This window comes from Equus quagga, chromosome 9 (genome assembly GCF_021613505.1).
Source record: "Equus quagga isolate Etosha38 chromosome 9, UCLA_HA_Equagga_1.0, whole genome shotgun sequence".
Classification (NCBI taxonomy): Eukaryota; Metazoa; Chordata; class Mammalia; order Perissodactyla; family Equidae; genus Equus; species Equus quagga.
The window spans coordinates 84976497-85001378 of record NC_060275.1 but is presented as its reverse complement, the minus strand read 5'-3'; the positions used below and the strand labels follow the sequence as shown (position 1 = coordinate 85001378).

At 34.9% G+C, this 24882-nt stretch overlaps 1 protein-coding gene across 1 annotated transcript in view; it reads right to left on the bottom strand.

Annotated features, from left to right (window-relative positions):
• Positions 1-24882, bottom strand: part of HCN1 (hyperpolarization activated cyclic nucleotide gated potassium channel 1) — a 368640-nt gene that overhangs the window by 305152 nt on the left and 38606 nt on the right. Inside the window, exon 2 of the mRNA XM_046672402.1 lies at positions 20493-20916. Coding sequence (XP_046528358.1) covers positions 20493-20916 — 424 coding nt within the window. The remainder of the gene's footprint in view (positions 1-20492; positions 20917-24882) is intronic.

The following is a 24882-nucleotide window of genomic DNA, read 5'->3' as shown; positions in this document are numbered from 1 at the left end:
CAGGAAAATGAGAAAAGTTTTTCTCAAGTTTTGTAGACAATGTTTGGTGAAAAGAAATGTATTAATAAGCAAATAATTCTGTATAAAATGTTTATAAGTAGAAAATCAATTTCTCGCTACCATCCATTGAATGCATTTTGAATACAGACTTAAAGCACAGTAGTTTGAAGGAGCTCCAAATTACTTGCTTTCACAAATCACAGCAGGGTGCACCTAATGAGTTGAGAGGAGAAGAACGAGGATCAGGGAATGCCGAGCCTGGAAAAGCTATCAGAGATCCCACAATTCAACCTCTTCTTTACAGAGGTGAAGGAACCAAGATCAGAGGAAGCAAGTTAAGAATATTTTCCACTCTAAGGGTAATTACATTAATTTGGTCATAAAAATGAATAAGATTAAAGAAGCTAGAGGCATTAAAAGGAAAATACGATAGTCATTGAATAAACACCATCATGATGGAACCATTGTCACTGGAATGTGTTTTACAATTTCTGAAGGTTACTTAATGCTCATAATATTAACTATATTACCTGATCATTTTTATTCTCATTATGCTTTAGAACTATATTATATCAAAGAAAGTGCTTTATAAGCTGAGAGCTTAAAAATTGCGCATCGGATGCATGCTGAAATATCTGGAGGAGGAAGACAGTGGTCTGCAGCTTCCTTTGAAAGGTGTCAAAGAAAAAAACTGATAGGTGAGTAGAAGGATAAATACGTCCTAGAGCAAATTTAGTAAAGACTTTAATTAAAGAACCTGGGTAGTAAATATGTATTCAGTGTGGAATTCTTTCAATGTTTATGTATGTTTGAAAATTTTCTACTACTTTGTTGGGAAAAATTCAATGCTTAAAAAGATCAGCTATTAGAGAAGAAAGTAACCAAGCAATTGTCAGTAGAGAAACCCACTGTAATTGCAGAGGTAAAAATCTCATATTTTTTAACTTTTCAGAGGGCTTCATCATTTGTTTTTCCACCAAGCGGCACGAAAAAAGTATATGTACATTTAAATCTAGATTCATAAAAGCATATCCTTGATTATTATTCCTTTTGTTTACTATTTAACTTTAAAATATCCTCGCTACCCTCACTGAACACATTTTATCCTAAAATATTCTCCTATTGGCAGATTCATTTGATTGAAATTAGAACCACATCCTCTGAATAACATGAATCCAGGAGAATGAGGTTAAGAATTAGCTAGAACCATACATGTTTTGAAAACAGCTATTGATAGCAGAAAGGAAAACACAGTGAAAAATTTTGCTTTAAAAGTATCAGTTAAAAACATGGAATGAAAAATTTTCAAGGCGCTGTCATACTACCTCATATTACCTCCCTCTACACGTGCTAAGTGAAACGTAACTAAAATGCATTGTGATTCTATCAATGCAAATTGCCCACATTGAGTGAATTGACTGGGTGAAGCTACCCCACAGTCCTGGGAATCCCAGTTGTAGAAGCCAGGACCTAACAAACTACAGTTGTTAAAATTTTAAATAGCTGTAATTTAAGCCTAATCATGGCTAGTTAAGCTTCGAATTAAGCACACAAGGTCAGTTTAAGGATCTTTACTTTTTCCATGAAAAAGCTTTCTATGATCCACACATTTATTCTATTTGCCTGGTTCTTCTATATAAATATAACTAAATAAAACAACTTATGCCATATATCACAATTTTGCTGCATCCATAAAATAATGTTATGGATAAATTATGTTATTATACCATATACATTGCTAAAATTATGATGACCCTGTTGCTTCAAATTATATCATACTGTGGGCACCTGGAATTGGTTACCCCAAGATATGTCTCTTTGGCATCAGGATTATTTGAGGCTGATTGCTTTTGATAAACTGGGACAGGGAAAGAGGCTCTGAGGAATGGAACTTGCCCTTTGTTAGGACACATTTACATTTGTAAGGTAAATCTCTATCCGTAAAGGTGCCTCCCTCTCTGTACCAGGAAGAAGAAAGGAGATGGCCTTCTCTCTGGAAGCTCTTAATCAATGCCAAAGGCAAGGACTTAAATCTGCATTTTATTGTGCTAGTCTGGTAACCTCCTGTAACTGACTGCCCTCCCCCTCCCAACTTTGGCATTTCTTAAGGATTAAGCATCTTTCTTTAGGCTAGGAACTGATTGCTGCGCTCACCTGTGACCCCCAGCTCCAGACAATTGACTTGGCTCCTGCTACACCCACCGAGATAGCAGACCATTACCTGCTGTGTCCATCAAGTGCTGTGCCGACAGGGCATTCTTGTGACTATTGTGGGAGGGACATTTCAATCACATGTGAAACACCCTGTTTGGGGGTATATAACCACTATGTGCACCCCCCTTCTTCGGTGCCCTTTCTTCCTTGGGGAAGAAAGGCCCCGGGCCATGGTTCCTCATAAAGCTTTGTTTAATTTTCTCTTGCTATTCTGTCTCATGTGAATTTAATTCATTCTCTGGCCAGATGAACCCCCATTTGGGAAGAGGAAATGTCTTCCTCCCCTACAATACCCATCTGTGAAATGAAAAATCTCTATAAAATGTGATTCTTTATTTTGAAACAAGGTATATCATCCTGCTTCTGATCATAGTGGAATATCAGGGACTGGGTTTCCCTTCCTGCCTTAAACAACCAGAAACCTGACAAACTGCATGGAACAATGGTTTTCAGATATTGGATAACAGGCAGCACAGAAGAATAATCCCTGGGACAAGGCAAGCAAATAAGGTGAGTCCTAACCTTGCACCAGCTCCCTGCCTGGAGAGAGTTTCCAGAGCACAGTGCAGAGAAAAGGAACCCAAACAGAGCTCGGCAGTCGCCAGAGTTGACAGTCAGAGTGTGGAGATAAGGAGGTGTGGTGGCTGGAATTCATGAGGCAAAATACCAGGGCTGAGGGAGATGCACAGAGAGAAAGTTCGAAGATGAGCAGAGAGATCCCTTTGAGTCTTTGGCTGAGTACTGATCTGCACATGCCTCTGAAGTCACTACAAAGGCCAAGGAAAGAATCATCAAAAAAGAGTAGATGGAACCGAAAATATATGAAGAAATAATGGTCAGTATTTTTACAAATTTGATGAAAACTATAAACCCACGGATCCAAGGCATGCAACAAACTCCAAGTAGAATAAACATGAAGAAAACCGTCTTAAGGCACATAAAAATCAAATTGTTGAAAAGCAAGGACAAAGAGAAAATCTTAAAAGCAGTCAGAGAAAAAAGTCATATTACATACAGTGGAACAAAGGAAAAAATGACATCAGACTCCTCATGAAAAACAATGTATGCAGAAAAAAAAATCAAGTGATATCTTTATAGAACTAAAAAAAAGTCTTTCTAGAATCCTTTATGCAACAAAAATACTTTTCAGAAATCAAAACAAAATAAGGACTGTCAGACATACAAAAGCTGAGCAAATTCATCAATAGCAGACCAGCACTATGACAAATGTTAAAGGAAGTTCTTCAGACAAAAGAAAAATGATACCAGATGGAAATTTGGATCTATACCATGGAATGAAAAGCAATGGCAACAATAAATATAAAAGACATTTTTTAAACTCTTTAAAAAATACTTTAAAAGACAATTGTCTGTTTAGAGCAAAAATAATTACAATATATTATGGGTGGCATTTATGTCAAATACAGATGTAAACTGTATGATTAGAATAGCACAAAGGCCAACACAAAGGACAATGGAAATATACTATTTTAAATTTCTTATCCTATATGTGAAATGGTACAAAATTGTTTGAACAAAGACTGTGATAAGCTAAAGATTCATATTGTAAACCTTAGAGCAAATATTGGGAAAAAACTGAGAAATAGCTACTAATTCAATAGTGGAGATAAAATAGAATCATAAAAATAATAAATTAATATAGAAGGAGGCAGGAAAATAGGAAAAAAAATAACAAAATACACATGGGATAAATAGAAAAGAAATGCCAAGATGGTAAGACTTAAACCCAACTAATAGCAATCAAAACATATGGTTGAAATTAAAAGGCAGAGATTGTCAGATTTGATAAACAAATAAAAGGAAGATTCAACTATATGCTGCGTATGAAATAAAAACACAGGTTGAAAATAAAGATGGAAAAAGATGTACCATACAAATATTAAAAAGACAGAGTGGCTATCTTAATATCACATAAAGTATATATCAAAGATAAAAATGATAATTTTATGATGATAAAGAAACGAACTCAAGAGGACATAATTCTATGTATAAAACTAATAGCGCAGCTTCAAAGGATATGTAGTAAAAACTGATAGAACTGAAAGGAGGAATGCGCAAATCCGAAATTATAGCTGCATATTTTAATAACCCTCTCTCAAGAACTTCCAGAACAAGGAGTCATAAAATCAGTAAGTATATAGATAATTTGAATAACACTATTAATCAACCTAATTGACAATTAGAGAACATTCCAACCAATAACAGCAGAAAACACATTTTTTTAAGTGAATTCGGAACATTCACTAAGACAGACCTATTCTGTTCCATAAAACATCTCAATAAATTAGAACAAGGCATAGAGTGTAAAAAAATGATTACAGATATGATAATAATAGTAACATTTACCAAATAGTCTAAGAATTGTGTCTGATTTTTAAGTATTTTCAAGTCTGAACTTTTTGAAAAATGAAGTACAAACAAAAGCAATACATTCTAAGGACAATGGATATATCATGACCCACGCTTAAGATCTGGTTGTTTAATACTTGCATTTCAAGTGTTCTCAAGATTTCAAGTACAATTAATTTTCCTTGCAAAAGAATTATTCTGATTATATCATATATTCATAACATTTATTTTTCTCTATTTGATTGGGCAAAGGTCTGAAAATTAAGCATTGTAACTCTTTTTAGTGTGGAGGATAGGAAATTAAATTATGCAAATATCCATCCACATTTAATAAATTATTAAACTCATACTAAATCTGATGTTTTGAAACTTGGAAATCAGTACTTCCATTAATAGAGTGATTTAAATTCCTATTAACATTGAGTTCACTTACAAAAACTAAGTAAAATAATGATTGCTTTATAATTGATAGACCCAAGAGCCATCTCTGAGAGAGTCACCCAGGGTAAGCGCCAGTTCCCTCTGATGTTTAAAGGGATGTCCATCAGCTTTCTAACCACTTTTTGAGCTTAACAAGGAGGTCATGTGGTAGCACCACTATTGTCGCCCCAACACCTCATGTCTTGTCTAAATTATAGCACATGCCACTTAATGGAGGCCCTACCTTAAATCTTACCTACTTCTTCTCCAAACCATTTGTATGCTGTTTTCAGCCATATTTATATCCACACAGTACAGTAGAGAGGGAGCAAGACTACTTGTTAAGATTTTGGACCATGGAGTATGCATGGATTTAAATCCTGGCATTGTCATTGACTAGCTGTGCAACTTGGGTAAATTGTTAATCTCTCTGTGCCTCAGTTTCTTCATCTGTTTATGGAAACAGATGATACTACTTACTTCACAATGATACTGCTTACTTCTTAGGGTGGTTTGGGGGATTTAAATTAATATTTTTAAGTGCTTAGAAGAACACGCAGTTTCATAGTAAGCACTATATACTTGTTAGATAAATATATCACATTGCTTCCAAAGACTTTTCAAAGGTCCCTGATTGTCCTCAGGATAAAGTCTATATTCTTTAATTTGACTTTCAAAATACCAGCTAATTTTCCAACTTCTCTGTAGACCCAAGCTGTATGGACTTTAGGTTCTTAAAAATACTCTTATATGTCTTTTCACTTAAGAAATATTACCTTGGCTATGACATCGTTCTTTTACATTTTCCCTAAGTCCTACTCATCTTATCAGTCTCGGCTCAGATATCACTTCCTGCAGGAAACCCTCCCTAGCCCCTAAAACTGTGATACATCCTCACCGAGAACTCTGTGATTTCCCCCATCATAGCACACTATATTTCAACTGCTTTTGACTCATACGACTAGACTGTAAGCTATTTAAGAATGGAAACTATTTTTTGTGTACTGTTGTAATCTATACGCATAGCACATAGCATAAGTCCATTGTCTATTTACTCAATAAAACAATAAAGGATGAATAATTTAATGAATGAATGAATAATACAATGACTGTATCATAGAAAAGTATAGCACATTTCCTCCATCATGACCTCATGCGCTAGCTACAAGGTTGTTTGTCTAAGACCAAAAATATCCACGAGAGAAAAACAATGAGATGATCAAGCAGGTCTGTGATTTTATTTTGAGTAGATTCAAGTTTAATGCAACTTAGCCACAGGCCAATTTAGTGATCCATCTGAGACACACCCCGTCTCCATCTCTGTGATTCCAACTCCTGAAGTAGTGCCATTAAGCAAATAGCTCAGCTCTCTGCCTCCCAGGTACACAGTGGCTGGTGGTGTGGCTGGGTGAAGTCATGTGACAAATTTTGGCCAACGAGTTATAAAAAGTAACATATATCACTGTGGGGCAGATCATTTAATACCCCATCAAGACCCTAAAGAGCTTTCTCTCTCCTTGTGAAAATGACTGGCAATGGTCAAGATGGAAGCTGCTTTGTCTGTCTGCATCCAGGTGTGAGGCGACAAAGAGCAGGACCACCAGCCTACCTATGAAGGATATGTAGCGGGAGGAATGTATAGACCTTCCTTGTGAGAAGATACTAAGATATCTTGGGCCAAGTGCTAACACTTTCAACACTAAAAAAACAAAAGCAAAATTTTGATTCCATGAAACCGTTAACAACTCACAGACCACATACTGGGGAATATTGGACAAGATTTCTAAAAACTCTGAGAACACAAGGGAAACACTCTAAGGAAAGCCTCTCCCAAATTCGATGATATCTTGCTTTTGTTTTGCAGCACTAAGTTTGTAAAGCTAACACACTTGCATGACTGAACTGTGGGAAAACTATTTTGATTGTTTTCTTTAGGAGAAAAAATTGAACTATTTTTTTTTCCTTTAGGAAAATTTTAATTTTAATAGCATTATTTGGAAGAAAGTGTTTATAGAATAATAGTAAAATTTTATCACATTTAAATTATATTTTTTAACCTGAAGTATTTAATTTCCACATCAAATAAAATAATTCAATAAAATACATTATCATCTCGAGAACTGTATTAGGTAAAAGGAGAACAGTTAATCCGATACGTGTGGTCTTGCAAGTTAAGTTATTTTGGCAATTTGGAAGTGTTCTATTTTGAATTTAGTCATCTCGTTAATTGTTTTTTCATGCAAATGTTTATTTTTCTCTCTTTTAGAAGGCAGAAATTAAATGACATAGCAATTAATGAATAGATCAATGGTTCTTCAACCAAGGGGTGGATCACACTGGTTTATCCAGTACTCCATCCCTGAGTTGAAGGAATAATGGGATATACTCAGTACTCAGGACTCAGTACTCTGAGTCCTGAAATAGGATGTATTGGCCCTATGCTAAGGCTCCATAGTGTGTGTACGCGTGTATGTGTCTCCTGATAAGAGAAGTATATTTCTTTTTTCACAGTTGTAAAGAAATGACAGATATTTTGCTTACATTCTTTGTTAGCAGATCTTCTAATGGAAAATGTGACGGAAGAAGAGGACAGGGAAAAATTTCTGTTTCCATAAAGGTAAAGGTAATAAAAGGAAATCATAGTATTGGCAGGACTTTGTTTTCTCAGGTAGCAGAAGGAGACGATTTCCTGAGGGCTACAATCAGAGCTAGGGACATCCGACTTCTCACTTCCTGGAAGAATAGGATTGTTACTTAACCCAAGACTTGGTAATTTCACTGCCTGCTGCTTCTCTCAACAACAAGAGAACAAAAACAACATGAATAAATAGTCCTACTATTGACGGGGTATTTGAGAACAGCTTTTGGAAAGAATGCATTCCTTTTGTAGGTGGAATCTATCAACACATGGCTTTGTGAAGGAAAGAATCTGCAGTATCTGCAACAGCCACTACCATTACAAGTGACTCCATGCAGGAGTGGAAGCTGGGAGGCACAAGGAAAACGAATAATATACTTATGCACAAAATGTGGAGAAAGTTCAAGCATTTTGAATGGAGCTGGTGTTTCCATAACTACTGAATAACTGATGCGCTGTTGGGCACTCAGGTCCCTGAATGCAGCTCAGTGTCTTGGTATCTGTGAGGAGCTGTTTATCAAGTGTGACAACACATTTTCTGGTTAAGAGTCTTGGCCAAGAGCATCCATATTATAATAAAGAAAGTGAGAGAGATACTAGGTTCTTTTGTCCCAAATTCTCTCACTAATTACAGAGTTTGTAATACTGCGTATGGAATTTAAATATATTGTTCTTTCTTCTTCCGAAAAAACATTTAGGAATCTTTATAAGTTTTTATGATTTGAATGAAATGAAAATGTCTCATATTCTAGTATGAGGAAGTCATTTTGCAATCTCAACACAGTATTAATATTATTTTTAAATAAAATTGTTTTTTCTGTTTGTAAAACTCAGAAAATTTTAGTAAAGTATGATATTTATTAGCTCTTTTTGTTTCAACCGACTAATCAAAGGACGGTGAATATCTGGCCCGGACACGACCACTGCTCGCTTCTGCTCCTTCAGCAGACTGTGAATTGATTGTGGAGCTCTTGCCCAGTGAGCTGAGATGTAGTGTTAAGAGTCATTCTCGAAATCTTCCATTCAATGATTTCCAATAGATAGGAATTCACACGTATCTGGTATGAGTGTTCATTTCCTTATCTAACTCCACCGCTATATTTCAAAACCTCTTTTTGCACTGGTTGTTAAGTATTAATCTTTGTATTCCTGTTTGTAGCACAGTGCTCAACATCTGGTCAGGGACCAATTAATATACACTAAATCCTATATTTGATAATAATATAAAGATAAGTTTGCAATTGAGGAGTCATAAAAGTATTAAACTATATAGTTTCTTATTTTTACTTAGAATAATTAGTATATAATTACATGTACAATGTTTAACTGGATGTATAGAATCACACATTTAAGAAGTGTGTCACTAAACAGAATTATTTCAAAAACAATAGCATTTTGCTAGAACATGTGCTAAATGGAGATTTTTTCATCTGAAGCCATAGAGTCCCCTAATTTCAAGACACTGGAGACTTTTGGAACATCTGAAATAACAATTCAACTAAATAGAAAGGGGGATGGATGATTTAGTTTGTAAAATTCCCAGCAATAACACTTAGAAACATTAAAACACTCGTCTTTGACTTTAGGCAAATACTGGTAATCTGGCAACAGGAAAAGACTTCAGCAAAACTGTGAATAACATATTTTTTTAATTGCTTGCTGGTGTCCTCCTGTCTCCTTTGCAGCCCAACTAAACTTCTCATATGCTAGTGGAACCCTTCTCTCAGACAAATGCACCTCTCACTTAAATTGTGAGGCTCATGTTCATATAGCTATCTTTTTTGTATAGAGAATTACTCTTAACTACTTGAGAATTACTCTCACTACCTGCCAACAAAGAGCCTGCTAAGCTGTTATCTATTAAAGGTCTAAAGTACTTTTGAAGTTCTATAGGATACCCTTGAAGCTGAGAAAGCCATAAAACATAAATGAATCATTCCCCAATGGTGAAATTTTAGTCATTAATGTCACAATTCCCAAGAAATGTCTGAGAGCAGAACACTAGGCAGTCATTTAGAACTTTAAAGTCCATTACTCACAATCTGGCCTTGCCAGTCAGGAGAGTGAATATATATAGTACTTTTGGAATCCATATATATTCTAACATTATTCTAAAGTCAATAATTTATGTGAGCCTAAAATATCAGAAATCTCAAAGTTCTTCAATAACTCTTTCCTAACAAATTTATTGGCACTTTTTGGTAATTAGTATCATTATAAAATTATTTTGCTTCTACGACAAACATATGTTGAGGGAAAGAGTGGAGGTAATCCTCCACCAGTTTAAGGACTATCTAAGGCTGCTTTTCTCTGAATTTCAGATTAGATAAAAATGGGGAAGCATTTTTAATTGCACAATATTATTAAAACCTGTAAACTTGAATGCTTATGATTCATTGCTAGTCAGTTGGAAGGAGTTGTTCCAGACTTTCCTCCTTCTCCTCAGCACTATCACAGAGATGAGTATTTTCACACGATGGAGAATTGCTTCCCATACTAAAACACGGTAACTTCCACAAAGTTAGTCAATTCTGCAAATATTACTGTTAGATACTATTAGGAAGTAACAGCCCTTCGATTCTAAATTTCAAAGGACACACTATCACAATCCAAATTCTACCTTTTACTCTCTGGCCTGATCTAGAATATTGAGGAAGATGAGAACTTCATTCTTATAGAAATTCCGTGAAAAAAAAATCAGTGAAATAATTTGACTGGCTAATTATATTTTACATTAATATGCCCTTTAGACTTTCAATTTTAGAGTTTACAAAGCACTTTCATATGAATTTTCTATGCAATTATTAAAACAACTATAAAAGCCAAATAGAAGCCATCATCTACACTTTTTTTTAAAGATTTTATTTTCCCTTTTTCTCCCCAAAGCCCCCCAGTACATAGTTGTATATTTTTAGTTATGGGTCCTTCTAGTTGTGGCATGTGGGACGCCACCTCAGCATAGCCTGATGAGTGGGGTCATGTCCACACCCAGGATCCGAACCCATGAATCCCTCGGCAGCCGAAGCAGAGCACGCGAACTTAACCACTCGGCCACGAGGCCAGACCCCCACATTTTTAAAATAAGAGAAAAGTGTCTGGAAATGATTTGCTCAAGGTATTCCTGACTTTCATTCAATTCAGCTGAATTTCCTTTATTTCATACGTTCACTCAACACATATCTCCACAACAGTAACAAAAAAAAAAGCAGCACATTGTTATAATTAGCACATTATTATAAAAATTTCCACTCATGACCAATCTAGTGGGAAACCCTTTTTGATTCTACCATTCCTGACAAAAAAGATTTTCTCAAAATATCTACTATTCTCTTACTTCACAACTGCTTTAAATTACATGGAACCCTGGGACTGGTTTCCAAAATCCTTTCACTTTATGATATAATAAGAAAAAGATTTTGACTCACTCAAAAAAATGGCCTAAATGGCAGACTTAACTCAAAATAGCCACAAGAATTATATAACCAACCAAATGTATTTCTTTTTCACACTAAGACGTGACTCCTTTAATACAAAATCTAAAGTGCATACATCAGCAAGAGAGAAAAAGTCAAAGTAGGTCTTTCTTACCCAGTGCAATTGAAGGATTTTAATTTTATTTATTGGTGAGCTTTCATAAACAGTTAAAATGTCTTTAAAAACTGACTTTCTGCAACAATTTCTAATATATTTCAATGACTGTGATTTGCCCCATGAAATATGAATCAACTACTACTGTTGACATAATGCAAGCATAATTTTCTTTCCTAAAATATTTCAAATTAATAAAAATGCTTTTGACAGTGTATCTGACTAAAGTGAAAGACTGACTTGTTAGAAACTGACAATAAAAAAGTACACATTTTCCCTTTATGATTAAATAAATATATTCAACATTTCCTTCAGAGATGCATTTAATTTCACCTCATTCTAAATATTCACCTTATCAAAATATTCTTGAGGGGGCTGGCCCAGTGGCAGAGCAGTTAAGTTCGCACGTTCTGCTTCAGTGGTCTGGGGTTTGCCAGTTCAGATCCCGGGTGCAGACATGGCACCACTCAGCACGCCATGCTGAGGTAGTGTCCCACATATAAAGTGGAGGAAGATGGGCATAGATGTTAGCTCAGGGCCAATCTTCCTCAAAAAAAAAAATATTCTTGGGTGTCACTGCACCATTTTCCAATTGTCTCATGCCTCATCACATCCCTCTTGTTTGTAGACAGATACACCACAATATACAAGACCAACCAAAGTGACCTGTTCAATTGACATAATTACCCAGATAATTAAGTGACATATATTTATCATGAAACACTCTGGCAGTTGAATGAGAACTCAAGTTTAAACCAGAATCATAGCACGAATTGTGTCCAGTAGTCATGAACCAATGGCGTTGCTAATTTTCACTCTAATAGCACACAGATGAGTCCAAAATAGCAGTCATCATAATATATGTTGTATCTGCATGCACAATGAAAGGAAAAACTGAGACATTTATCTAGAAAATGTGGATAAATATGTCTGAATGCATTTTTCCCTAAATTAGCCTGATTCATTCTCTGTTTCAATTCTCCACTTAGTATATTTTGGGCAGAAATAATGCATAATAGCATTTAAAATGCTTCTACTATTTGGAGAGACAGTAAGCATATTAAAGGACCAAGAATTGAGCACTCTGTTGAGATTTTTCATATTTTAAACTAGTAGAAACTCTTGAGACAACAATAATTCACATATCTATAAACTGTATGGTTTCAAAGGATATTCAACAATAACATCTCATCTGAGCCTCAAAACAAGTCTACGAGATTAGGCAGAAAATTATCATCCCCGTCTATAGAGGTGGGACTTTGTCGATTTTGTCCATGATTTCTAAATTCCCTTAGGGAATATTTCCCAGGCTTACCCACTTGCAAGGACATACACATTCACACTTGGTTTTCAAAGTGGCTGTGTTTAGAATACCTTCTTTGGAATCTCTCTTCTACCCTCTACCACACTCTCATAATACATCTCTCTCTTTTGCTTTGTTGTCTATAACATAAATGCTTCTAATATTGAGTTCAAGACACTCTACTGTTTTGCTTATCCGTTTGTTTGTTTACAGGTTTGCTTTTCCTACTGAACTGAAATCCTATGGAGGGCATAATTTAACTCGTTTAGCAAGTATTCTTGTGCTCCATTACTTCCCAGACACTAGGCTATGAGCTGAAGATACAGGAAATCTAGGATCTCTGCTTCTGGAGTTTAATATATAGTTGGAAAGGTATAGTTTAAGAGAAATTACAAAAGAGAATGTTACAAAGCAAAAGCATGTGGGGATATGCCAGCATATTACAGTTGGAACTAGCATACCTGAGAGATTAGTTAATTCCACCCTAAGGAAGCTTAAGTTAAAGTCAAAGTCAAAGGAACAAAATGTGATGGATAAATCAGAGTTGGCCAAAGGGACAAAGTTCTAGGAAAAGTGAACAACACGTATAAAAGCCTTAAAACAGCATAGATGACAAATATAAAGAGGTTCAGCATAGTTAGCGAATAATGAGCAAGCAGTTTTCCAGGCTGAAGTGGGAAAGACTCAAATTTCAAAGGGCCTTGAATTTTGGAATTTGTCCTAACAGTAACGAAAACTCATAGAAATATTTTCAGCAGGTGAAAGACATGGTAATATTTGCTCTTCAAAAATATCACTTTTGAGGCCCTAGGAAGACAAGCAAGGGTGAATTTTAGAATCTAGTAATGACTCTATTCTAAAAATGCAGATGAGAAATGACTGATGTTGGCTTGAATTAGGGTGATGTTAGAGAGGATTGAAGGAAGGAGTATTAAAATTCAAACCACATTCAAGAAGTAAAACCAGTAGGACTCAGTTATTGTTAGATATGGAGATTGAAAGAGAAGGTGAAGTCAAGGATACCGCTTCGATTCTGACTTGAGCAACTGGAAGCAAGAGAAAAGGAGGAGATTTGGGGGAAAATGGACAGACAGCTTGAGGAGCTCAAGAGATATCTTTAGAGATATATCACACCATTGCACAGATTTTGAGGCATGGGGGTACATAATTTTGAAACTTTGAAAATGAGTGTGGTTGTTTTCAACATATAGTCATGGAAGCACATAAAAACATGCAAAACAGGACATAGATTGGACCAATGAGAGGGCATTAAGAAAGTCTAATGTTTTAATTTTAAAATAGGGGCCTGTACGTTTCAAATTTTATCTTACTATTTTAGCATTAAACTTAGATTTTCACATCAAAAGCATCAGACTTATATAGATCTGCTGCAGGGCATTGACCAAAGAGCATTCATAAAATTATTTGTCTTACCTTTAACACACACATACATACACTCACACACATCTTGTTAATCTCTTCCTTTTTTTTTTTAAAGATTGGCCCTGAGCTAACAGCTGTTGCCAACCTTTTTTTTGTTTCTTCTTCTTCTTCTCCCCAAAGCCCTCCAGTACATAGTTGTATAGCCTAGTTGTAGATCCTTCTAGTTCTGCTGTGTGGGACACCACTTCAGGATGGCTTGATGAGCAGTGCTAGGTCTCTGCCCAGGGTCCGAACTGGCAAAACCCTGGGCCACTGAATTGGAGTGCATGAACTTAACCACTTAGCCACAGGGCCAGCCTCTAATCTCTTCTTAATAGTCTTGAATTAATAACATTTCATATCCAAATAGAACTCATCACATTGCAGCTTAGAATTTCAGAGTTTCTATTTAAAGATCATCTTAAAAATACACAGCATAATATTGAAAACAATTCTTTCAAAATAAAAATGATTCTTTAGAAAAGGAACTTAAGAAACTCTCTTTGATTAACCTGAGGGGAAAGTATAAAGAGAGATAATTTTTACATTTATAAATATCCATAGTCATCTATTTTATCTACACATAGATAGCCAAGAAATTAGTTGATTCTAAGAGAGTGTAAATGAATAATTTCAAGAAGACAGTTTTGGTATTTTGGAAGATAGAACCCTGAAGTAACACAACGAATAGAGGACACCTAGTGGTCTTTAGCAGAATCAATATTTGCTTGCAGAAAATATTAGGCAACACACACACACACACACACACACAGGTGTAATAATGTTAGTGTTAGTAGGTGTGCTAATATTTGAAAGATGACATCACGAATCATATTTATAAATATTATAGGCATACATCAATTTAAATATTTTGGATAATTTCCACATATCTCATTTCATATGAACTTCACAACTGTTCTATTAACTTTGTAGGCATAAATAAGTCACTTTAAGTGCTTCTCCCTAGATTAAACAGAAACTAAAAGGCAAAGGCACAATTTGAATAAACATCCACATATACTAATTTCTAGTATAGGATCCATTTCATACCACCATGTTTCAGGTGGTGTAAAATACAAATCTCAAATATAATTGTATCAATAATATCAATATTATTAGATTAAGATTTTATATTAATATTATAATAATATAATAATATCAAATACTGATATTTAAATTCTAAAACATTATCAAAAAGACTTTGTATAAGGCCTTATTGTATTTTATTATTTGCTACAAACATTTCAAGGGCAAGAGTACTTGGCCAAGATAAACTTCCCTTTAGATATCTAAAAACGTATCCTGCTCGACACTAGCTGTATATAAAAAACGTAAATGAGTGTTAAATCTCTCTCCTAACTGGTATTATTAGCTCTGTCTTCAGTGGTCTCCAATCCTCTTCATTCTGTAGCATTCTCAAATGTAAAGCCCCTGCCTGAAATGCCTCAATGACACCTTACTGAGTAAGTCTACCATTAGCACAGATTCCTGTCTACACTTCGAAACTCGCTCCCTTGGCAAGGTAAGAGCTGGAGAGGCAGAACAACCGTGCTAGGCTGCTTCTACTTCATGTCTTATTAGAGTTTATTCCTCTGCTCCATTTTGTTCAGTTTGGTAATCCAGACGCCTGCTATGAAACTCAGTTCAAGTATATCTGAAGCTCTCTTCTTGTGTAAAAAAAAGCTGCGTGGTTCACTCCCTCCTTTATGCCACTACTTACCATACCATCTGTGATTATTTTCTCACATATCTGTTTTTCCTACAAAGCTGGGATCTGCTTTGTATTCTCATGTGCAGCATCTGCACACAGAAGCTACTCAGAAAATGCTTGGGAGTGAAGACTGAATATTCCCTTGCAATTATTTAATGGATTTAGAATATGGAGGATTGCTTTGTATTTTGTGGATAGTCATAGTCTGATAACCTGTTGTGTTTGGAACTCTCTCCTAGTGTACAAGGAGATTCAATGGCAAAAGTTGACCCTGACTCTTCACTATAGACATTTATGACCAGCAAAAGAAAAGGAAAATGCATATGAGTAAGCATTAGCAATCAAGCTGTCAGTATGAACAAATGCAGGCAGAGCCAAGAGAATTGCTGAAAGTCAAGGTACCGACCATTACAGCACAGTCCATCAATGTCCAATACTTTCTGGAGATGGGTTTAAGGCTCATTTTTAAAGGAGTGATAGAAAAAGAAAGGCTTTCCAAGTCTGAGGTGTGGCACATGCAAAATTACAAAAGCAGAAAGAATCATTCTCTGCAACAAACTTTGTAAAACTAAAAAACAAACAGAAAAGAGTTGTTGGGTGCAAATCTGAAGTGACAATGGTGAGACGGGGGGGATGGTTTGCTGGAGAGCCTTGAAGGCACAGCAAAGAAACACAGATTGGATGTGATAGGAAAGGGAGCCTCTCTGAGTTCTAGTAGAGGACAGCTTTGGGAAAACACTGGTGTTTGCTGATGGCAAGTCTTAGAATTCCATGCGTTTTCTAAAAAATGAAAGTAGTTGCAATATGTATTGTACAATTATAGATAGGTCATTTATAGCAGGAGTTAGTTTTTAATCTAAAACAATTAGAATGCTAAAATTAACCAAAGACAGAAGCTGCAGTCTGCATTAGCTCCCTGTAGAATAAATTTCCTTATTAATGCTCTGTTATTAAACAGAATTTGTATATAAATCTGTCTCCAAGCCAACACAAAAAATTGAATATCAATTGCTAGAAGAGCATTGCAATGTTCCAGACACGTTATTCATCTGAAATTGCTATAGACATATATGAAGATCAGAACCACAAGGCCTCTTTCTTGCCTCAAAACAGATTTAATTAATTGTGATAGATCTAAAACCTACACAAAGAAGGTTGAAGGAATAGTAAATAAGGGATAAAAAATAAAATATTATAGGTATGTATTCCAAAGCCATACTTACTATACAAGCATCATGCATTTCCTACATTTTTTTACATTGTCCATGAAGAATTTACACTTTATATGACACTAAATCCTACAAATAGATAACCATTACAGGGCAGTTTTTCTCTTTTCAATCACTATTTCCTAAATCTCTAATAATTTCAAGGGTCATCCCCTTTTGATTAAATGACTAGGATCAGCAGCTGTAGCATTCAAAGTTCCTAGAACTTTTCACCCTTACAAACTGAATAATCTCCCATTTACTAAACTCTTAATCCATCCTTTATCTCTTCAGTGGCTTGTGATTGTCACAAATTGTTAATAACATTCCATTTAATTTCCGGGGATTTCCTCACCATATGTCTCTTTTAGGAGGATCACAGAGAACTGGTTCCCGCTGTGACAGGTTACAAAACAGCACTGTGGCTTAGATCATTGTCTTTACTTGAAATACAACAATAACAACAACAATGCTGAATTAAGGGAATGAGTTTTTAAAACCAAAATATAAGAGTGCAAAAGCTTCACCTCAGTTTTCTGGAGATTACAGGAAAAGGAATTTTCTGGCCTGATTTATTTAAATTGCCCCAGATTTTCACCTCACCTGGCAATATATATAAAGTTTGAGTATTGGGTCAGAGAGCTCTATTTTTGCATCCTAAAGCCATTGATCTTATAATTACTTCGTGAAGACAACTTCCCCCCTGATTTCTTAACTTTATGCATTTCATAAATTAGTCAGCCAAGTCAGCTCTTTTCTTCTGTATTAGCCAGTACATTCAACTTTAGTAATGATAGTAACATAAGGGCTAAATTTTAAAGTTTCTCTATTTCATTCACAATATTTCTCTAATTTATCTGGCTTTGGCACTTCTTGTTGTTTTTTCAGTTGAACTAATTCAAACCAGAAAAAAAAAAATGTATCATTGAAGATGGAAGCAGTTTCCTATAGAAGGCAGCCACTTTCCTTGGGCATGATTCATTTAGAACAGTGGCAGCTTCCAGACTTCACACATTACTTCCCAAAATTTGCTGAATTTAGCATTAGCCAGCTTGGTACTAAAACACTCAGAACTCAAAGACATGTGGGGGAACTCACATCTTCCTCTGCAGTCTTATTCCAAATGCTCACAGACCAATGTCTTCTGACTAATTTGTTGTATTTCTACCTGTAAGTACATCCTGGTGGCATCTATAAAAACCAGGTAGAGATTTGCCAGTTTGGAACCATTCAAGTTTCTTTGTGAATTTTGTTTGAATCATGTAGATGATGAAATAACGAATTTGTATTAAATTCTTGATTAATTATTACTGTTTCTTCCCTATTAAATAGTATTACTAACAGACATTAAATATCCATAATATAGGTGCTTTTATATGGGGATATCATATAATCAAGAAAACATTCTTCACTTAAATGAGCTTATGGTTCATTTATTATCAAGGTCATTTATTTATAAGAAAGATCTTGCCAACTCACAACTCAGGCCTGAATGTGTTTGGTTACCAAATGTCTGTAAGTGCATATTAAATTGCACTTTACAATAATGATAGCAGTGAGCTGATGCTCCTGTATTATATCATGGCATCTTTAAAACACCATCATGTTACAGAGATCTAGGTGCCTGTGACTGCTGCCAGGAACCAAAGGACATCAGTGTTAGCAGTGTCCTCTTCCATGACCACATGGCCTGCCGTCATATCCGATAGGATGCCATCTGTTCATCCTGCTGCCATTCTCTAGGGTAATTTGGTTAGAACTACAAGACTCTGAAAACAGTCACACTGCCCACTGTATTTTTAATTGATTGGCTATTTATATCAATGACTTTTCTTCTCACAGGCTATTTATTCAAATATTTTTTGTGACCATGTTTTAAGACCATATTCAGTACTTAAGTTGCATCAACCACAATCTTAGTTAAGAAGTTTCCTACAACTTTTTATTCAAAATATAAATTGGTGGAATATTAATGTATTTATCATTAAAAGAATATTTGTTATAGTGAGAGGCTATATAGTTTTGTGATTAAGAACATTGGCTCTGGAGTCATACTATTAGCTAGCTCCAACTATTAGTTAGCTCCAACTATTACTAACTCTGTGAATCTGGACAAGTTACCAGAGTTATTAGGAAGACTCAATGAACTAATCCATCTAAGAAGTCAAATATATTACTTGACATATAATAAGCCCTCAATAAATATTAGCTATTAATATCAATAATTATCTTGGTTTGATATTGATCTCAAATTGGTATAACAAAGTCTGAGAACCAAACATATATTACATTTTAGACGGAATGCGCTGTATAGAGACACATTACAAGATGAATCCAATTTCTCAAATGTGCTTCATTTGATTTTAAATATAATCCATATTCATATTTTAAGAACGATCCATTTTTATGCCTCTTCAGCAGTGTCTTATGCAGTGTTTTATTATTGCATGTCATTTCCTGAAATCCTGCGAACCAAAATGTCACTGACGAGCACACACAAAACACTGCTGCAGCCTCACAAAAAGCAGAGCTAATGTTCACAGAAGTTTCATTTTATGACTTGTTTAAACCTAAATTCCAAAACATAATTCATCCTAAAAATGCTAAAAAGCATTTCTGTAGGGAGTAAAGTAACAATTAATCCATAGCCAGTATATTGTTTTCTATAGTGCAAGTTAAGCCACTCGAGAGGCCTTTTTGACCCTCATTTTTATGCAGAGAATAAAATTTATATTATAATTAATTTTTTTAAAGGTAGACTTAAAAGAAAAGAAAGTCAAAAAGGCTATTATGCAGACTCCGGAACTAGGGACAAAAACTCCTTTGCCTTGGTGATGGTACATTTAACTCAGATCCCTGGAAACTTCAGTTGCCTGAGCCCTTTCAGGTCCCACCAACTGCCTAAGAACAACACTTGCCCTATTCAGCAAAATCTTGGCCAGATTTACTGTATTTATTCACTGTACTATTTGCATTTTCTATGTAATAACGTCCCTCCTAGGTATGCTGTTTTTCAGTATTATGAAACGAATTATTAGGGAGAAGCTATAACAATTAATTATAAGCAAAGGATAACAATAAGAAAAATTATTATGGTAAAATCAGTCTTTACAAACATAACTTGAAAATATTCAAAGAAACAAAGTTTTCTTCAAAGACAAATTCTCTGAAATTTCAATATTAGAGGAAACATATACCATGTTATCTCATAGAGCTAATGATACAAACTAGCAATCAGACCCTATGCATCTGTGTCAAAGATGGTACTTGATGTATCCATATCAGATAAAAACAACATCCCGTGGTGGAGGAGGGGTTGTGTTGGTGAAGATAAAAATTTGTTGATTAAAGTGATTTGTTTTTTTTAAAAAAAAGACTGACGGCATAAAGCAACTGTTTTACAGTCACTAATTTTTTCAGTGGTTCAAATCCAGTATTTGACCATATCTTTTGAAGATACAAATATATCACTTATGTACCAAGAAGAACAATAAATGAAATTTTTCTCCTTGAGTTTCATAAAATTCATTATGCATAGCACAGTTCATTTTAAAACAGTTGTTATAGTTAACAATCTCAAGACATATTGGCTTTAAAAAAGTAAAAGATATTTCTTACCTCTTCCCACTGATGTATGTATCTAATTAACCTTGAAAGTCGTAACAAACGCAAGAGACTGAGAATTTTTGTAAACCTCACAATGCGAAGTGCCCTGGCTGTCTTGTAAACTTCTGAATCCATTCCTTTTTCTACAATGAGAAAGATATAATCCACTGGGATTGATGAGATGAAGTCAACCACAAACCAGCTTTTTAAATAATTCATCTTGATCACTTTAGGGTCCAGGATGATTTCAGAACTGTCTTCATTGACAGTTCCAGTCCTAAAATTCATGATCAGGTCCAAAAGGAAAACTGTATCTGATGCCACATTGAAAATAATCCATGGCGTTGTTGTTTGTTCTGTAAAGAATGTGATTCCAACTGGTATGATGACCAGATTTCCGACCATCATTATAAGCATTATTAAATCCCAATAAAACCTACAACAAATAAAAAAATCATATTTTAAGATATAGACAATACCCAGACCATTCTTACCCCCACCCTTGTAAAAAAATTATTACTAACTCGCAGTTAAATAAATGAATAAAAGAACAAAGTGCTGGTTTTGTAAATAAGGGAACTCCTTCAATGGCTATAAATTTAAATCTAAGTAAAACTAATATACTCCTAAAGCAAGGTATTGTGATTATAGAATTCTGAAAATTATCTGATATAAAGTGTTAGAGAAATAAATTCAAGAACTCCCATGACTCCATTTATCTGGTAAAGAAGCAAAAACAACCTCCGCTACAGTTAACATATAATATAGATGGAAATAAGACAGAGATATAAGACCAGAAGATGAATCTTAAAAAAAACACTTTTAGGAAGACTCTTTGAAGTACTTTATATGTCAAATTACTAATCATAGATTAGACTAAACAGCAATAAATAGGATACACTAAAAATATTGGTACTGCAAATTTATCTCTAGAAGATTAGGTTCACCATGGATTCTAGAAAAGTCCATGGCTTCACGGTACTCCAAATATTTATGTTTTATTCTTCTTTAGTTTGAAATGAGAAAACTAATTTTGTCCTGAGACTGAAAATAATTGAACAGACTCTACTCTAGATTTGAAACCAAATTCTACCTAAAATTTGCACTTTTTTCTCTGCTTCACAGAACAACTAGTTTAAGTATATTGCCACTATTTTTCCAAACAGTTCTTTCTTTAAAATTTCTAAGTTCATTTTCAACATGTCTGTGGTTACTAACTACCTTTTAAAATATTCTTATCTCACCTTATTCTAAAATTGGAAGAAAACCAGGAACTTTATTCCAGGTTAATATAGGGTAACTAAATTTATCAAAGATGATTATATTATTTTCATTTGGAGTCTTTCAAAGTCTATTGACACTGCAGTTAACAGACTAGATAATAGACTATTACCTTGTTAAGGTATAAGGACTATGTAATACTTGTTACAGTATATACTTATAAAAATGAAGAAACAAACCAACTAAGACAAATCTATAATCATGAAACAGTCTCTGGAAACATGACTTACTTCATCCTCATCATAGGTGTCCTCTTTTGGCAGTTTTGTAGCATAAATGATATAACATTTTATGACAGAAATTTCTGTTAACTGAGATATTTTTATTTTACATTAAGTCTCCTACTTAGACTATTTGGGCAAGACTTCGGTAAGGTATACATTTGCATACCTTTCAAAGTTACTATCATCCCTAAATATGAATGACTCCTGGGATAAAAGTAGTTTTACAAGAATGAACTACAATAAGCACTCTCTCCCATTGTCTCCACCCACCCCCAGCATTATGTAAAAGATAAATGTTTGTCATTTTGAAGATTTCATCAATCTTTCCATCAAAACTTATCTATACATTTATGGACAAGTATACAAATACCCATGTCAATCATACATCATGCACTGGCAATTTCAATGAAATATTTTCTTCCTCCTGCCTTTCTTAATGGAAATGGAAAATGTGCCATTTAATACACTAAGGACAGAGGAGAGATGTAGAGGAGAGGCAATATTGTAATAGCTATTTCACAAAGAAGTGACATCATTGAACTCTAAAATGAAATTGTGTGTGCCCTGGGGATTTTCACTTTTCTGGACACTCTTATCAGTGTCTCCTCTGGGCTCCTCTCTCTGCACTCCCCTTGAAGGCCGCTGTTCCCCTGAGTGTCACACACAGATCTTTTATCTTCTGTCCTACACATACTCTCTGGGTAATACACACTCATCCAAGTCTTTACTGATTAATTCATAACTGATGACTTTACTGCTTTATCTGCAGTCCATTCCTGTCTTCTTAAGCTTCCTAATCCTCATCAGCAGCAGCCTACTAACCTATCGCCTTGCATATCTCACACTCATGCCAAACAGCATGCCCAAGCTCAAATATATCATCTCACCTCCCACATATATTCCTCATATGTTCCCTATGTCAGGGAATGGAACAACTCTATACATGATTTGTGAGCCATCCTAGATAACTCCTGGCCATAAATCTACTCAATGTCATATTCTGTCAATCAACAAGACTGTTTGGGTCTAATACCTCAATATAAGCTGTGTTCATCCATTTGCCCTTTATGATTACTACTGCAGCTATCTTCAACCAGAAATTTTTACCATCTGTTTAATTTGGAGAAAAGTTACTTAAATTCTGTAATCCTAAACCATCTCATCTGTAAAGTGAAGATTATTATAGAACCAAATGTGTAGGATTTTACAGATTAAATGAAATAAGATATGCAAATCACAGATCCTAGTATATAACAAACTGTGGCACACAATGCCTACTTAGTACTCATTTACCTTTCCTTACTTATCAAAAGAAATCCAGTTTTGTGAGGAGTACCCAGAGCCCATTGAAAAATACTCACTTTTACAGACATTCTTGTATTTCTGTCATTAAGATAGAAGGTACTTTTTAAAGGAAAAATCATATTCTATCCCTGTTAGTCAATAGAGAGATAACAAAGATAACATGCTGCCTATTCTTCATTATGGAAATAATGTTTATCACAGCATAACTTTTTATTAGTGGTGCTTAATACAGTCTGAAGCCATTAGATATCTCAATATCAATATGAAGCTACATTAAACCTTATAATTTCCTTTTAAAGAACCATTGACTCTATTTTATAGACATAAACACAGATCTTCTTATAGACTTTGCATAATATAACACTTTATCTGGTCAACATGAATTCATTCCTTAGCTAGCTATGGAAAATACAGTTATCACCCACTCTAAAAGTGTGATGTACCTTCTATTGTTTAAGCAATGCACATGTCCCTGAAAACTGACCTCATGAGACTCTCTTGCCTACCTACCCACAAGTTTCTCTTCTTGAATCTTCGCTCTGAAAATTTCTCTTGCATACTCAGGCTCTCCCTTTTCCTTAACTCTCAATTTCTATGTCTGATATATTTTATTACAGCATTGCCTTTCCTCTCCATTCCCTTTTTCCATTCCCATCATTATCTCTCTAGTTTGGACAGAGCTATCTCTTGCTTACAATATCTCAAGAGTCTCCTGGCAGTGGTATCTGATCAATTCTACACACCATTCCCAGAGTAACCTATCTAAAATGTAACTTGCCAGGTAAAAAACCACCCATGACTCTCTCAATTAGGTAAAAATAGCTGGTTTTCAAAGATCTCCATCATATAGCCTCCTCCTTCCTCCTCAGCCTCTTTAACACTTTATGGCAAGCACTTCACATCTTCAGCAAGAGAGTGCTTGTTCTTACCTTACCATGCACACCTAGGTAGATGTACAGGAGATACAGTTACTTCCATCCTACCTATCCTTTCTCCTATTAGCCTTCTACCTATCCTTCAAGTTCAACATCTGGCAATGTTTCTTTGTTTTTTTTTTTAAGAACCCCCAGAGCAACATATATTTTCAGTATACTTCTTATTTTATTTTTGCTTTTGTTACTAATTATTTGTTGTTTCCTCCATCATTATTAGATTTAAATGCTAAGATATATTAGTTGAATTTTTTTTTTAATTTTATTTTCTTTCCTTTTTCTTCCCAAAGCCCCCCGGTACATAGTTGTATATTCTTCGTTGTGGGTCCTTCTAGTTGTGGCATATGGGACGCCGCCTCAGCGTGGTTTGATGAGCAGTGCCATGTCTGTGCCCAGAATTCGAACCAACGAAACACTGGGACGCCTGCAGCGGAGCGCGCGAATTTAACCACTCGGCTACGAGGCCAGCCCCTATTAGTTGAATTTTTAATGGAAATATACAGTTCAGTGGGGATATTTAAAGAAATCCTTTTTAATAAGACAAAGAGCCATTAATGCAGTAAATAATTTCTTAATTTATCTTTTATATAACTCTGGATTTCTACTCATTGAGAGTTTTTACAACATAGAATGCATTAAAATAAATCAAATAGGAAATGA